Source organism: Mustela lutreola, chromosome 17 (genome assembly GCF_030435805.1).
Source record: "Mustela lutreola isolate mMusLut2 chromosome 17, mMusLut2.pri, whole genome shotgun sequence".
NCBI lineage: Eukaryota > Metazoa > Chordata > Mammalia > Carnivora > Mustelidae > Mustela > Mustela lutreola.
In genome coordinates, this window is record NC_081306.1 from 10,214,493 (window position 1) to 10,230,286 (window position 15,794).

Genomic DNA, 15,794 nt, shown 5'->3' on the forward strand with positions numbered 1-15,794 from the left:
CCGATACTCCTCTGCCAAGCCAGGTTCTGGAAACTTCTTCCTCTACTCACTTATCCCTTTACTTCATCAGCCAAGTCCCATCAAGAATAGAAATGTGAACCGCATGGACAGCTTGGACTCGGGTTGAAATGTGAGGGAGAAACAAACCCTTTCTTTTTACGTCTTTCCTTTTAAAAGACAATATAGTCCCGATACATGTTTACTGCCACAAACCCAACAAGTATGGACTGACAGCGAGTGAAAAGCTGAAGGTGTCTGTACCCTTCGTGATGGGAAACAAGTGAGGGCTTTCCTGGGTGTCCTTCCATAGCACTTACACGGCCGCTCCCTACCTGACTCAAATCCTAAAATTCTGAAAAAAAAAACCCAAAACCAAAAAAAACCAAAAAACTGGGCCAACCTCACAGGGCGGCGGATGGGCTGAGCTGATCGAAGGCACGGTGCCTCGTGCAATGCCTGGCGCGTAACCGCCTCATAAGGCACACCAGCAAAGCAGGTGCACGACCCAGCCAACGGCACGTCAGACACAGAGATACACGAGTAACACCTCACCTGTGCAAATGTCCCCTCCACCTTCGGAGGGCCCTTCCGCCGAGCTTACGAACGCCGCTATTAGAGCTCGGACCTCTCTCTGCACCACAGAGCAAGGAATGCCATTCGCCACTGGCCGTCAGCCCACAGAAGGGCGCCCAGCACAGGACAGGACGTGGGGACAGACAGACGGTGGGGAGGAGAGAGGGAGAAAGGAAGAATGGAAGGGAGGAAGGAATTTTCATCGGAGGAAAAACAGGAAGGTGGTTTTTTTAGAGCCTCCGAAGTCAACGCAACCAATTTGAAACTTTTCAAATCATGTTCAATTACAATAAATTTGTGTCGATTTTAATCCTGATATTCCGCTGAGATAGAGAACGAACGCTAATTGATACAATCACCTCAGATTCCTCACCAGCCCTGATTTCCTGTTATTTTATCAGCTGCCATCGAGGCAACTGGTTCAAGCTGGAACAAAAGGTCAGGTGATTTTGCAAAGGTTTTCTCACACACAACTTCAGAATTCAGACAGTACCAGAAGGAAAAAAATTCTCGTGTGCTGATCGGGGGTTTGGAAAACAGGGAGCAGGATGGGACTGGGCAGAAGAAAGAATCGGAACCGGGGCTGGAACTCACCTTCCAGGGGGCAGAATCGTGTCACCTTCTTGGGCATCAGCAGCCCTAGCTTGTGGCGACAGTAGGTCTCCCCGATCTCCTGGCGGCAGTGTTTGGACTTGGAGCGGGACAGTGCGGAGATGGCCTCTTTGCCCGAGATGTCGCACTTGGGCGGCTGGTCTTGCTTGAGCTCAGGGGAGCTGCCCCCGCTTTTCCTGGCGTGAGGCTGTCCTGGGGCATCCTTCCCGCGGCTACTGTTCACCGTGGCTTTCTCCCCAGGAGGCAGCACCTCGTTGGTGCCTTTGCCTGGGAACGAATGTCCCTTCCCCTTCTCCTCCTGCTCCAGCTTCCTTTTCAAAAGCTCCTTCTGTCTACTCGGGGCCTTCTTTGCCAACTCAGGCTGGTGCTTTTGCTTTTGAGTTCTGGGTGCGAAGTTGCTGTTGTCCACATTCTCAAAGTCTTTGGGGACTGAGTTCTCGTTGTTGCTGTCTGTCCGCACTTTCTCTTTCGGACGGTGAGAAAAGTAGCCATCCTGGAGAAGATGGGGAGGAACACAGAAGAGCAACATCACTGAGTGGTCATGCTAAGTAGCTTGGCCCTTGCAGAGCGGAGCACAGAGTTTTGGAGGTCTGTGTCCCGGTTTCAAGCCATACCTTTGCTACAAGCTTAACTTCAAAGTAGAGTTTTCTGTCTGAACCTCAATTTCCCCATCTGGAAATTAAGAGCAGTTCCAAGCAGAAACTACTAAGGCTTTGAAAACTCTCAAGTGCTCTATGATTCTCAATGCTTTGCTACTAACTACACCTTCAAGTAAGTTTCTTTTGAGTGTCTCTGCCTTTGGATTATGGACATTTTGCTGCAGCTTCCTGTTTAAATTCTAGCAGAGAGTTCCGCGATGGTTCATTTAATTTAAGGGCTAGAAATGCCATAATAAAATTATAAGGGAAGAAAATATCGGTGGGACATCACATTCTACTGCCTTTAGGACACGCTCGCAGTTCTATGCCCGTAAGAGAAATCAGACTGAGCCAGACTTAATTCTGAGGAAGAGACATCTTAGCTGTTTTGGAGGGGAATGGACCCTTTGTGTTAAGTTCTTTACAGTGAATCCCAGGAAAGATGCAAGCTTGTGACACTCTGGGGTGTTTGGCCTCTGACTCCTTAAGTTTGTACCTGGGACAGAACTGATTAAGTCACCGGGGAGGGCAAGAGAAAGGTCAAGAGTCATTCTGGGGACAATGCATGGTATGGATCTTTCCCAGAAGGCAGGGGCCCCAACTCAGCTTCCCCAGGAATAGGAAGGGCCTGGCAGTTTTGAGCTGAGAGCAAACGTACCATTCGACTAATACCCCATATCATTTCCAAAATATGTCGCTGCTGCTTCGAGCCCATTACCAATACCTTTACCTGAAAGAGTATCCACTGCTCCAAAGCTAGCCCCAAAGGGGACCGCTCAAGTTACAGAGAATGCTAACTGGCTCCACAAATCTACCCTGTTGCTATAGAAACACAATGGCCATGGGGGGCAATTTGAGGGAAGACCTCCCCTTTGGTTCTTTTAAATGTGTCTGTTAACACTTCCCAGGGAAGAGGACGGTGGGACAGAAGCACGGAGACAGGACTGGTGCCCGGCACTGGCTCACAGGGCAGCTGGCATGCCCTAGGGCCCGTACTCTAGCAGCTCAGCCAACTGTGGCCCCCGGGGGCGAAATCCTGCACATCATCTGTTTTTGTCAATAAAGTTTTATTGAAAAGCTGCCATACCTGTTCGGGTATGTACTGTCTGGCTGCTTTCCTACTACGATAGCAGGAACGAGCATGGCAATATTACCCATCTGGCTGCCTAAATATTTCAGAAAAAGTATGCAGACAGCAGCTCTCTAGCATTAGGAATTTAGCAAGTTCCCATCCCCTGGTTTGGTCCAGCTGCCCCTGCCCCCAGGGCCCCCATCCGGCCCAGTAACGGTCGGGAGAACAAGCTGCACCTGGCCGCCCCCTTCTTGCCCTGGCTCCATCTCCCAAACATCAAGCACCCCGTCCCCCTACAGAGTGCAGGCCTGAACAACTGAAAACGGACTCTTAAATCCTCATGGGCACTCTGTAAGTTGAACATGGCTCTCGTTCTTGTTTTGCACGTGAGGGACTATTTGCAACTGGCCCAGCTGGCTGGTGGTGAAGCTGGGATGTGGCCGTGCACCCATGGCCTGGGCAGCTAGTTCTACTCGCCACTTCCAAGAAGCTACAGATGCCCTCTGACACCCCCCGCCCCCATCACTCTGTCCCCGTGAGCACTGCCGCCTGGCTTTGTACCACAAGATCCGGCTCTGTTCCCAACAACTCCCGCCTAGCTACAAGGATCTAGAAGAGCCATGTCACCTCCAAAGAGCCATCTAAAATCTGGCCAGTGGCCCACCGGTGGCAAGAAGTCACACAGAAATAGGGACAGTAAGTAGGGCCACAGGGCACTGAGAGCTCAAGGCAGCAGGAGGCAGGAGGTAATGGGGTAGAGATGAGAAAAGAGATACTAAGAAGGGAGAGCTGAGTCTGTATTGGGTCAGAGCACGGTGGCTGGTGACACACAGGGCTGACATTATATTCTGGTCTGTGAAGGGGAAACTGCCAGTTCTGACATCTGGTTCCAGGCTTTCTTACCTGCCCACGCACCTTGCAAGAAATCACCCCGGTGAGGCACGTTTCCTGCTCCTGTCACCCAGCTGAACCCCCCTGATGTTCACCTTTCCCCTTCCTTCTGTCCAGAGGCCCTTCAAGAATCCAAGCAGCTTCTCAGATGCCTTTTCTGAGCACTGGCCCCCAGTCAGGGACCATATACGAAGTGACTCCAAGGTATCATTTGCTGGGTACAGACCATCTCCCCGTAAGGAGATTTTATTTATTTGACAGAGAGAAATCACAAGTAGACGGAGAGGCAGGCAGAGAGAGAGAGGGAAGCAGGCTCCCCGCTGAGCAGAGAGCCCGATGCGGGACTCGATCCCAGGACCCTGAGATCATGACCTGAGCCAAAGGCAGCGGCTTCACCCACTGAGCCGCCCAGGCGCCCCTCTCCCTGCCCTTTAACAGAAAGAGAAGCCAAGGCTTGTCGCTCTAACATTCTTGAGCACACACCAGGTACCAGGGACCAAACTAAGCCCTGGCATGTGCTATCTCACTGAAGCTTCAGAAATAACTTGTACTGCAGGGACTACTACTGTCCCAGCCACAAAAGAGGCGGGGAAAGCTCGAGGATGTTTGGTAACTTGCCCAAAGTCATCTGGGGGAGGTAGTGAACTTGTACTTGTCTGATTCTTAAACTTGCTATAGCATACTGCCTCTTATTTGGCTAAAAGGTAAACTGGAGAGCATTTAGCTCCCCCTTCTCTACTGGAGGTGGGGGAGTCCAAGGGGTGTCACCCTCTTTGCTCACAGAAGCCTAGGTTGAGATGGAAATGGGTATGGGGGAGCCGGTTTTCCATAAAACTCTTGACAAATATTTCTGTTCTTTTTTGCTAGAAACAGGATAGGGCTGTATTTCCTATGCCCCACAAATTAGGCACAGCCAAGCGACTTGCTGTGGCCAAGAGCCGTGATCAAAACCAAGGCACAATATGCCATATTCCCCTTTCCTCCACAGACTCCAACCACACTCCCGATGCTCCAGGTCCTGTCTCCCTGAGCGAGGCTAGCGTAGAGCGGAGATCAATTCTTGAGGGGCAGAAATAAACCTCTTACCCTTCCCGTCACTGACACGCGGGGAATCTCTGTTACTGCAGCACTGTCTGACTCACTCTGACTGAAACCAGAGCCCACCTGACTGGCTTTCTTCCTCCTAGCTGTCCTCAGACACAGGAGCCAATTTTTGGGTGGTGTTTTTTGGTTTTGCTTTGTTTCTTGTCTTCTGACCAAGAATCAGCTGGATGAGTACCGATGTCCAAAAACATGAATTTAAATTCCATCCCCAAACTAGGAGTTACCGCAACGGCAGAGACGGAGAGTCTGTTCTCACGGTCATCTTCATCTTCTCGCATGAGACACAGCCCAAATATTATTCTTGGGTTGCTCTCTTTCCTTGTTAACAGAGGACTGCAAATCTGGCCCTGTGCAGAAAATCTCCACAATCCACCGATTTCAAAAGCTCGTGTTCTCTGCCACTTTCTGGCAGAACTTGTCCAAGCAAGACCAGACACAGGAAACACTACAATCAATGAAGCTAATCTGACCATCAGAGAGTGGCCCATTCCTCTGGTTAATTTGTGATATCAGGACCAGGCGCCACCATCGATTCTAATATAACTTTTGATTAATACATGTCATCTACTCAGAGAGGCCTCCTCAATGGGGATGATTAGCTCAGTGTGGCCCTGTGGCCTTCCGCCTGGCCCCAGACGCTCCACAGCTGCCAAGGGAAATCAGATGATTTGAGTATAAGAGGGAAAGGAAAATTTTGTCTTCAGGAATGAAGAGTTCACAGATATTAGACAGCTTCCAGAAAAGTCAGTGAGGGGCACAGTCAGCAAGGACCAGACAACTTTCAGAGGTCCAGAACCTCCGGGCTCACTGAGGCAATTCTGGTTCCTACAGAGTTGATGCATTCTCCTTCACAATGCCCCCACTCTGTTCTTTCTCTTTTAAACTTATTTAAGAAGGCACGCACGAGTAGGGGAGAGGAACAGAGAGAGAGGGAGAAGCCAACTCTCCACCGAGCAGGGAGTCCGACTTGGGGCTTAAGCCCAGGACCCTGAGATCGTGACCTAAGCCAAAGGCTGATGCTTAACCCACTGAGCCGCCCAGGTGCCCCTGTTCTTTTTTAAATTTTATTTTATTGTGTAAGGACATTTAACATGAGACCTACCCTCTCAATAAATTTTTGGGTGCATGATTCCATACTACTACCTACAGATGTGACATCGTATGGAACATCTTTACAACGTGTTCATCTCGTACCACTGAGACTTGATGACCCTTGATTAGCAATTCCCTACTTCCCCCTTCCCCCAACCCCCAACAACCACGGTTTTACAGATTCTCTGAGTGTGAATATTTTAGCTGTCTCATGTAAGTGGGTTCACGTGGTATTTGTCTGTGACTAGCTCATTTCATCTTGCGTACTGTCTTCTAGGTCCATCCATGCTCTTGCACATGGCACGATTTCCTTCCTTTTTCAAGGCTGAATAATATTCCACTGTTTGCCACATTTTCTTTAGCTATCCATCCCTTGATGAGCCTAAGATATCCTTCACCTTCCTGGAAATTCTTCACCTGCACACCAAAGGTAAATAGGTCTCTGCTCTTCTTTCTCTGGAGAATCAAGACCCAGAAATGCAAATCCAGGTTGTCTTTCCTATGAAAACCAGCGTGGGGAGGTTTCTAGGCAAATGCATATAAGATAACCATCATGTCCTCAGCACTCGCACACCCTGCTACTCTATGCCTTGTGCCCTTCATCCTCTCAAACACCCAGGGAAGCAGCAAGTAGTAGTCCTAATTAAGGGGAAGAAACGAAGGCACAGGGAAGTTAAATGACCAAGGTCATGCTGTTAGAAATGAAGTGCTTCAAACCCCCTATGCCTCAGTGACCCCATCTGGAAAATGGGAACAATGATGATACTTACCTCATCGGCATTTTAGTGAGGTCAGTGCATGTCAGACTTCCGGAACGTGCCTGCCACCCAAAGCAGGAAGAATAATAACCACAGAACCCAGATTAGGTTTGCTACCAATTAACATTGGGCCTCAACCATCCCACCCCCGATGGCCTCTGCCTGAAGGACAGGCTGGTTATTATTTCCTCATTACGATCGACTAGCTGTGTCCCCTTTATTTTTAACCAATCCGACACTCTCACCTTGAGTTATTTATGTAAATGCAACCCTTTGACTTATTTTATTTTAATGTACTTATTACAATGATTGTACATTCAAATGTTTGCTTGAGAGCTCCTGAACTCTAATTGCTCTGCTGCTGTCTTACCTCTAAGCTGCTGCTAGGATCCATTTTTATTCTAGAGAAATAATTAAATGCAATAATGTCCTCCATTCCCATTCAACCTTGGGCACGTTTAGAGCCAATTTCAATCAGGTAGAAATATGCTAAACACAATATGGCTCTGAGAGGCGGGGTATGTGACCTGGTACGTGACTGAACCCGGGTTCCTTGTCCTGTTTTGGAGAGTTGGGAGGTGGGTGGTTGTGTTTTGTAAACTAGCTACTCACTGATAAACCTTTGTTCTTATTTGTGTGTGTTTGTGTGTGTGTGTGTGCGCAATGCAAGCCCGTGTGTGTGTGTGTGTGTGTGTGTGTGTGTGTAAAAAGAAGACTGGAAGGGAAAGGAGAAGACCCGGGTGCCTGTCTTGTTTTGGAGATTGTCCAATTTTCTCGTCTGTAAAATGACAGGTCCTGTATGCGTGTTACTAAACATTCTCTGAATTAGGCATTAATCAATATGATTGACTAACAAAGTTCTGCCCTTCCAGCTCATTGGGAGATAACCTGATGGACCCTGAGAGACCGGGGATGGAGGAGCACATGGAAACTTGCAGGGGTGTCCTGTCTCTCCCTGACCCATCCTTTCCTCGTTATCTCTAGCAGCTCTTGAACCCGGGACACATCATTTCATCTCTCTGCGCCTTAGCATCCTCATGTAATCGGGTGCTCTGTGGCTGGCATCTACTTCCCAGGAAGTACTGATGAAGCACAGGACATTCTGGACACATGGCAGGGCAGGGGATGCTGAAGAAAAACATGCATCTCCTGGAAAACCCACGCTCGGTGCTTAAATGTCCCATGTTCCGTCCCAAGCCCACTGCACATACTGATCTGTGGAATCCTCATGACGACCCAATGCAGGAGATGCTCCATTTTTCTCCCCAGGTTTTGGAGGGGAGCACTAAGGTTCAGGGATGTGAGGGTCTGAATCCAGATCTAAGAAGGGGAGGAGGCAAAATTTGAACCAGGAAGTCTGGGTCCAGCAACCACGTTCACCCACACCACACGGCCTCTCAGCAGCTCTGAGGAAGAAGGATGATGCCAAAGGGAAACCCTAGCCAGGCAAGCTGTCCCCACCCGCTGGCTCATCATGACCAGTTTATGGCTCCTTTTGTGCCACAGAGACGCTCAGCCAGATGAGTGGTGGTTGCTGCTGAACTCAGTGTCTGAGGCTTCAGTCCAGTCACCAGGGTGACCAAGGCCATTGGGAGGGACACTGGGGGAGAAGCCCGCACCTGCTTCCAAAAGGACCTCAATGCCAGGGTAGAGGAGCAACGGAGGGGCAGTGTGCATGGCTGCACCCAATTAGAATATGCAATTACCCAGGCTGCCAATGCAAATAGACCTAAGCCAGGCCCCTGGCCCGGCTCATTGGCATGCATCAAACGTGGCTGGGCTGGCCAGCACTTGAAGCCCGTGGGCCATGCAGGGCATGGGCAGGCCCTTCTTTAATAGAACTCTTAATAATAAGCTTGGTGCAATTTAGCCAACTGAATTATGGTAACAGGAAACACAGCAGGGGGTCAGGAAGGAGGGGGTCAGGAAGGAGAGCACTGGATTGATAGCGCTGGCTTGGAGTCCAGCCTCTGCCCTGGGACCCCAGGAGAGAGGAAAAGAGAAACTCTCAGAGCCTCAACTTTCTCATTTACAAAATAGGGGGTAAGAGGACTGACTTGGCAACGGCGAGGTGGAGATTAAAGAACAGAGCACACTTACATTTAATTCTATTTAACGAGAGAACACTTAGCATGGTGCTTGGTATATATTCAGCACTCAGTAACTTGGAGCACGATGACATTTTTAGTGGGCCCCTCACTGTCATATGATGAGGAGGCCCTAGTGCTTTGTAAAGGCAGGGAGGCGAGGCCAAGCAAGACACAGCGTACTCAGATCTGGCCTCTGCCACTTGCTCAGTGGGTGGCCCTGGGCATAACCCCTAATTGTGTGACCCTCAGTTTCCCTCTCTGTAAAATGGACATAATAACTAGAGCGCCTCCCTCTTGGGGGCTTCTCTGAGAGTTAAAAGGGTTAATATATGTAACGCATTTAGCAAAATGCCGAGAACTTAGTCAATGTTACCTATAATTTATTAAAACAGAGTTGTGGCTTGCACTGGTGGTCTAGTGGGGTGGTTCTAGAAGTGTGGTCTGGGGCTTCCTGCCGGACCCTGAGACCTCATGGAGGGGATCTTCAGGTCAGGATTTCCATCAAAAGACAAAGACGTCCTGTTCCTTTTTTCTCTCCTTCCCTCACAAGCTCACAGTGGAATTTTCCAGAGGCCACACGAGGTGTGAAATCCCAGCAGATTGAAAGCAGGAGCAAATGTGAGAATCCAGCTGTCTTCTATTAAGCCGAATATCACAATGATTTGCAAAAATGTAAAACAATGACTCTTTTCACAAGGTTTGTTTTGGTTGTGGAAAACATACATATTTTTCATAGGTCTGTTGACTTGTGTAGAAATGTAACCATGTAGATCATGGTTATTTTAATTAATACACATAAAGGTAACTTAAATGTCAATATATAGTAAATTATACACACACACACACACACAAGCTTCTTGGGAGTCCACAATGTTTGAAAGTATTTGGGGGTCCTGAGACCAACAAGTTTAAGAACTCTGGCATAATGCATACTTGTAATCATCAATGCATCGCTTCTCGGCCTTTTGGCTAAGATCAAATGTAATCATCAATGCCTTCTCATTAGAAATGAGAATTAGAAATAAAAAGTTTAGGCCTTTTTCAGTTCCAGTGCTTTGCTACAGGCCAAGCCTTTGGATTTATACTTTACTTACATACACGATAAATACACACAAGATAGAAATCTAGGTCAAGTGGAAATAGGGTGCTGTTAACTACTTTTATAGGGAGAGAAGCAGCAGCAGGAGCCCAGATCCCTGAGGGCCTGGGACTGTCCTCGGGGAGGGAGAGGGACCTGCTGACAAAGTTTCCCCTTGACCAAATTCTAGCCAGGCTCCTGGGAGCCCCTTCTCAACGAGGCCACAAGCTTGGCCTATGAAGACTGGAACAAACACTTAAGCAGGCTGTGACAGCTTGAGGCCGCACTCTGAAGCTGATACCAGCCCCCTCTTATAGTGCCTACCTGAGAAAATTCAGTGCTGCCCGAAGAATTTAGTTTGTTCCAGCCAACCCTCGAGGACAGGGCTCCTGCGTCCTGGCCTCCATGGGCGGTTACAACCTAACTCGGACACATGCCCGCCCACAACCCCAAATCCATCCAGACTAATCCCCTCTTCCTGCTCTCTGCCATTTCCCCTCCCCTTGCTCCACGGAGCCCCCACGGACCCCTCCCTATTCCCTATCATCCTCTGAAAATGCACGGTCATCTCTCTGTCACTGGAAGTGGAATCCGGTTCGCACTTACCTCCTTCCCCTACGACAACAGTATGCGACCAATTAAAATCGGTCCTCGCGGCTTTGTCTGGCTCCGACACGGCCTAAGCCACATGCCGTGGACCTCCCCTCCACACATAGTACCTTCACCTCGGGGCCCAAGCTCGGGCGGCCAGCAGAAGCAGACTCAGAGGCCAACACAGGCTTGGCGCACGAGCTCCTTCCAGCCCCAGCAGGTGGATGTGGGGACACTCAGTGGGAACATGTGCCCAGTGCCCCAGGACTGCCGGCGGGTGGGTGGTGGCAGGGGGAGATCTATACCCGTGTCTTCTGCGGTTTCCTTGCTGGACAGTGTAAGAGACAGATGTGTGCAGAGAGCCGAAGGAGGAAGCAATGATGGTGGAACAGGACCAGAGGAAAAGGGAGGCAAGCAAGTCCAAGTGCAAGTGGGAGCTTGAGGAGGGAACAAGGTAAGCTGACCCTGCCGCCATGGGGTCGTGTGCCAGGCACCCCACCATGCACTTCCCTGGCGATGGCTTATCCAGCCCTCCCAACAGCCTCAACACGCAGGATAGGGTCTGCCAACAGCAACCCAAGGAAGCTCTATTGGAACATGGCCACACCCACTGGGGAGTAGAGTCTCTAACACGGCACTGGCCTGCCAAGCTGAAATCTGGCCTTTGCAAAAAAAAAAAAAAAAAAATAGGGACTGCTTCAAATGAGCAAACTGAGGCCAGGCCAGGCTTGCTCAAGGTCATCTGGAGTGTGGGGGATGGGGTTGGATTCCAGGGACAATGAGGCTACGGGTCAGAAGCAAGGACAGAGAGAGAGGGGAGAAGAGCTTTCAGACCACCACCACTGGTCTGAAACAGAACGGCCAGCATGGAGAAAGGGTCTTTGGGGGGAGGCCTTCTATCTGGTTTAAAAAAAATGCCTGAGGTCGGCCCCTTCTGAAATACCGTTTGCACATAGCCTGCCTGCCCCTGCAACAGTCCATCCCTTCACACAGAAGCCCCCAGGACCCAAAGATGGAGACACAAAGGAGGAAAGAAGATGGGGCGGGGGGATGAGCAACCCAATCCTGCTTCAATGACAAAGCCTTCTGGATACCTCCACAACAGGCCCCCACGGTGACACAGCTGACACTTGGGTAGGCTGACATCTGTTGTGAGGGTGTCCTCTGCATGGTGGGCTATTTAGCAGCATCTATGACTTCTACCCATGCAAGGCCACAAAGACTCCTCGTGAAAACCAAAACGTGTCTCTAGACATTGCCAAGTGTCCCCAGGGTGCGGGGGCGGGGCAGAGGGTGCACACAAAATCACCCTCTATGGAAAAGTCCAGCTCTGGGGGGCACGGGCTCCAAAGGGTGACGCTAGCAGGCCTCACCTGCTTGAGCCCTGCCCCCATCACGGAACAGCAGCACTGCGTGACCAGACAAAGCAGTCAGAACAGCAGAACTCAGCCAGGAGGAAGATGGACAGCCAGAGAAGGGCCTGATTAACCAAGCAATGGTGCTTGTGAGGGGGAGGAGGGGGGGGGCAAGAGGTGGTCAGGAGAAAGTAGCCCTTGCTTGGGGGAAGTGGGAGGAGGGTTAGGGTCCCCTGCTGGGCAAGGAGAGGCGTAGTCAATCAGAGCATGGACCATCCCTGAGCGGCTGGCACATCCCTTCATTTAAGGCAGAGGTCACCCCTGGGTGCCCCAAGTTTCCATCAAGTACAGAGATGCTTGGTTTGCTTTGTAGAGACTTTTCATCTGTTGGGTTTTAAATCCCGGCCAACATTTCAAATTCTGGAGATTTCATCTACAAATCTGGACTTCTACCCTGTCTGGGCAACATCAGGGGAGTGGGCAGAGCTGGACTTGGATTTCCATGTGAGACTGTTTGAGGCTGAGTAGTGGCCAGTGGTACCAAGAAGGGGCACCCATTCCACAGAGCATCACGGGTTCCACCAAGCCCAGAGCATGTCCCCTTACTCATGTGCAGACCTTGAGCCTGTAAGGCGCCACTGCTTGGAACCCAGGGCTCAGGATCATCAGATAACTAGGTACTGAGCCCGGCCTCCAAGACCTCAGAACCCTTGAGCAATCCTTTTATCCCAGGTTTTCCATGGAAGCAGGACTGCCCCTCATGGGTGTCCTGAAAACATGTGGTTGCGATTCTGGTTGCCCCAAGGACTGGAGGATGCTCGTGGCCGTTTGTGGGTGGGAGGACCCCAGAGCCCTAACAGCGCGTGGGGAACACACACTGCAGAGCATTTAAAAACGTCCTATATCCTCAGGATATGTCTCTAAGCTGTCAGGTGGGTGAGCAGCTCATTTTTAATTATGGGCACCAAGAACCCAACTCACATGGACCTAAGACACAGAGTCCATTGGAGTGATTTTAACGGAACTGAATATTTGAGGAAAGTAAATACAGTTTAATTCAAGTGGAAATTTTTACGTCATTCAGACCACAGTTTCAGGGGATCCCACCATCACATCCACACAAGCTGTGGAGAGGAGTCACCAACCCACACACCTGCTCTCCACCTACATCTGTAATTAGTGAATTCTCGAGGACACAAAACAAGGCCCCTGACCTCTGCGTGTGACTTTTAGCTCCTCCAAGGGGGACCCATCGGGGGTGCCTGCCTGGGTGGCTCAGTTGGTTACGTATCTGCCTTTGGCTCAGGCTGTGATCCCAGGGTTCTGGGATTGAGCACCGCATCAGGCTCCTTGCTCAGCGGGGAGCCTGCTTCTCCCTCTGCCTGCTGCTCCCCCTGCTTGTGCGGTCTGTTTCTCTCCGGCACACACACACACAAAAAAACCCCCCAAAACAAAAAACCATCAGCTGGCAACATCAGCATGCCCTGACAGCAGGTTAGAAATGCAGGATCTCAGGCTCCTGCCAGGGCAAACAGGATGAGAATGCGCATTTTGACAAGTTCCTCAGGGTGATTCCCTTGTGCTTCAAAGTCTGAGAAGTCCCACCGTAGTGCTTTTGTGTGTCTGATCATTTACAGAAGGAAATATACATGATCTTTATCCTAAGTTACTTTTATATGTTCTTTCTGTTATTATGAGGACAATATATTGATTGATTTAGAGCTGTGCGTATAAGTAGGTTACAAGTAATGGATTCCATTTCAGGATAGATAAAAGGAATATTTTAAAAGGTGTGTTGCAGGAAGGGGTCTGGGTTTGATGGTGTTGAGAATCGCTAGTTTAGTCATTCCGCAGACTTTAATTGGGTGCCTTCTTCCTGCCAAGCATGGCAGAGGCCAAGGCCCAGGTGGTAAATTAAGACATTCTTCCGGCTGCTGGGGGAGTTCAGGCACGGGAGACGCAAGTGGGCACGCATACCCATTACTTCAGTGCATGATGTGCATGATGAGAAGTGATGTGGGGTATGGTTTGGGACTCATCAAGGACGTGGCTCCAAAGAGAGGAGCGGAGGCTTCCCCAGAGAAAGCGATTTCCCAGCCCAATCTAGAGAAGAAAAGAGCTCATCCATGAGGCAGACAAAGAAACCAAGGGCGGGAGATAGCAGCAAACCACAATCTTGGTAATAACAACCATCGTCACTAACATTTATCCTGAAGATAGTGCTCAACACTCAACACAGATTGTCTTTAAAGATCCCAGAATGGGGGCGCCCGGGTGGCTCAGTGGGCTAAGCCTCTGCCTTTGGCTCAGGTCATGATCTCAGGATCCTGGGATCGAGTCTCTGCTCAGCAGGGAGCCTGCTTCCCCCCTCTCTCTGTCTGCTGCTTTGCCTACTTGTGATCTCTCTTTTTCAAATAAATAAATAAAATCTTAAAACGATATATTAACTAACTCGACGGGGCAGGGGGTCAGGGGCATCCTTTCACAAAGTAGACTGCTGGCAAACCATCGTGATAAATACCTTAACAATGTTAAGTATAATTTTATTTCCCAATTATACTTCAGTAGAGCTAGGGAGAAAAAGTCCCAGAGAACTATTTTGTCATTAAGATGTCATTAAGTAACAGGTCCCACATCACACATGGTTACTAAAGCCCACCCCTCAGCTTGCAAGGAGCATTAAGGACCAGCCCTTCTGAATGCCCCACGATTTCCAAGACGACCCCTAGGGGGTGACACCACCACCACCAGAGACCCTGGAAGAGAGCGCTTGATCCCTAAGAGTGCCAAAAGTCCTCAAGCAGGAGAGCGTCAGCAGGGAGAGGTTGGCTTGAACAACTCAGGTCCTTGGATGAGAGTCCGTCCCCGCCTCACGGTCTCAGTCTCGGTTACTTGAGATGAACCCCAGCTCTGGACCCCAAACCCTGCCCCACTCTTCATCGTGGCTTTCGTGTCCCACAGCCTTCTTTACTCCTCCGGCCTCCAGGTTCTGGCCGTCACCCTCTTAACACTGTCCGACTGAGGTCCTCCAGCAAAGGGCCCTTAAGGAGACAAATGGGCCTCCTGTTGATCAAAGACATCCAGCTTTCAGACCCATCCTTTCCATCTGCTGGGTCCCCGTCCCCAGCCCCGCACCCCGCCACGAGTGCGGAATGAATGACACACTTGTAAGCTCATGACTGCGGAGTCTCTGAAGAAACGTAAATGCTCACGGAGCCAGCGATATAAATAAAGAGAGACGCCTGTAAATAAATAAATATATACACAGCCACACATACACAAACCCAATTAATTTACAGCATCTGAAAGCCTGAGCCACTTGGGGTGGGGAGAGAGAGAAAAAGAAAGAGAAAGGTGCCTAATACTGCCATCCATGTGATTTCAGAACTGAGCTCCCCAGGCAGCTGCCAATAAATTATTTTTACTATGCAGAGGTACAAATGAATATGCTGCTGCCACCCCCTAAATCTCCTTTACGAGCATGTGTTTGCCTGGGCCCCCTCTACCAGGGACAGGGGCTCCCGGGCAAGTTTTCATTGGCCACGTTCCCAAAGAAAGCTGAGGCTCTGCCGTCCCCCACCCTGCCAATGGCAGGCGCCCCCACTCGTGCTTCCTGCTTCCTCGTGAGCTCGGCATGACACGGCCAATGGTGTCTCTCCTGGAGGGCCCCGGGGAAGAAGGGACAGGCCGTCCATCCTGTTGAGGAATGACTGCTACCTTCTGGACTCAGGGTCGCCGCGGCTGGTGGGAAGGATGCGCCCTTTTCAGCCACACGGTTCACGAGGCCCTGACATCAAGCTTCGGGGGAAGATGAAAACCTCATTGCGACCGACTTTAGGGTGTACTGCCTAAACATTCCAAAAGGAACATTCTGGACACGTTCTTCAGGGGTGGTGGGTCTGACGTGCATTTCCCAAACTGCCTAGTGAGGAGGCAGCGA

At 50.2% G+C, this 15,794-nt stretch overlaps 1 protein-coding gene across 1 annotated transcript in view; it reads right to left on the reverse strand.

Annotated features, from left to right (window-relative positions):
• The window catches only part of XYLT1 (xylosyltransferase 1), a 294,390-nt gene that overhangs the window by 122,728 nt on the left and 155,868 nt on the right, over positions 1 to 15,794 (reverse strand). Inside the window, exon 3 of the mRNA XM_059154282.1 lies at positions 1,168 to 1,678. Within this exon, the coding sequence (XP_059010265.1) occupies positions 1,168 to 1,678 (511 nt within the window). The remainder of the gene's footprint in view (positions 1 to 1,167; positions 1,679 to 15,794) is intronic.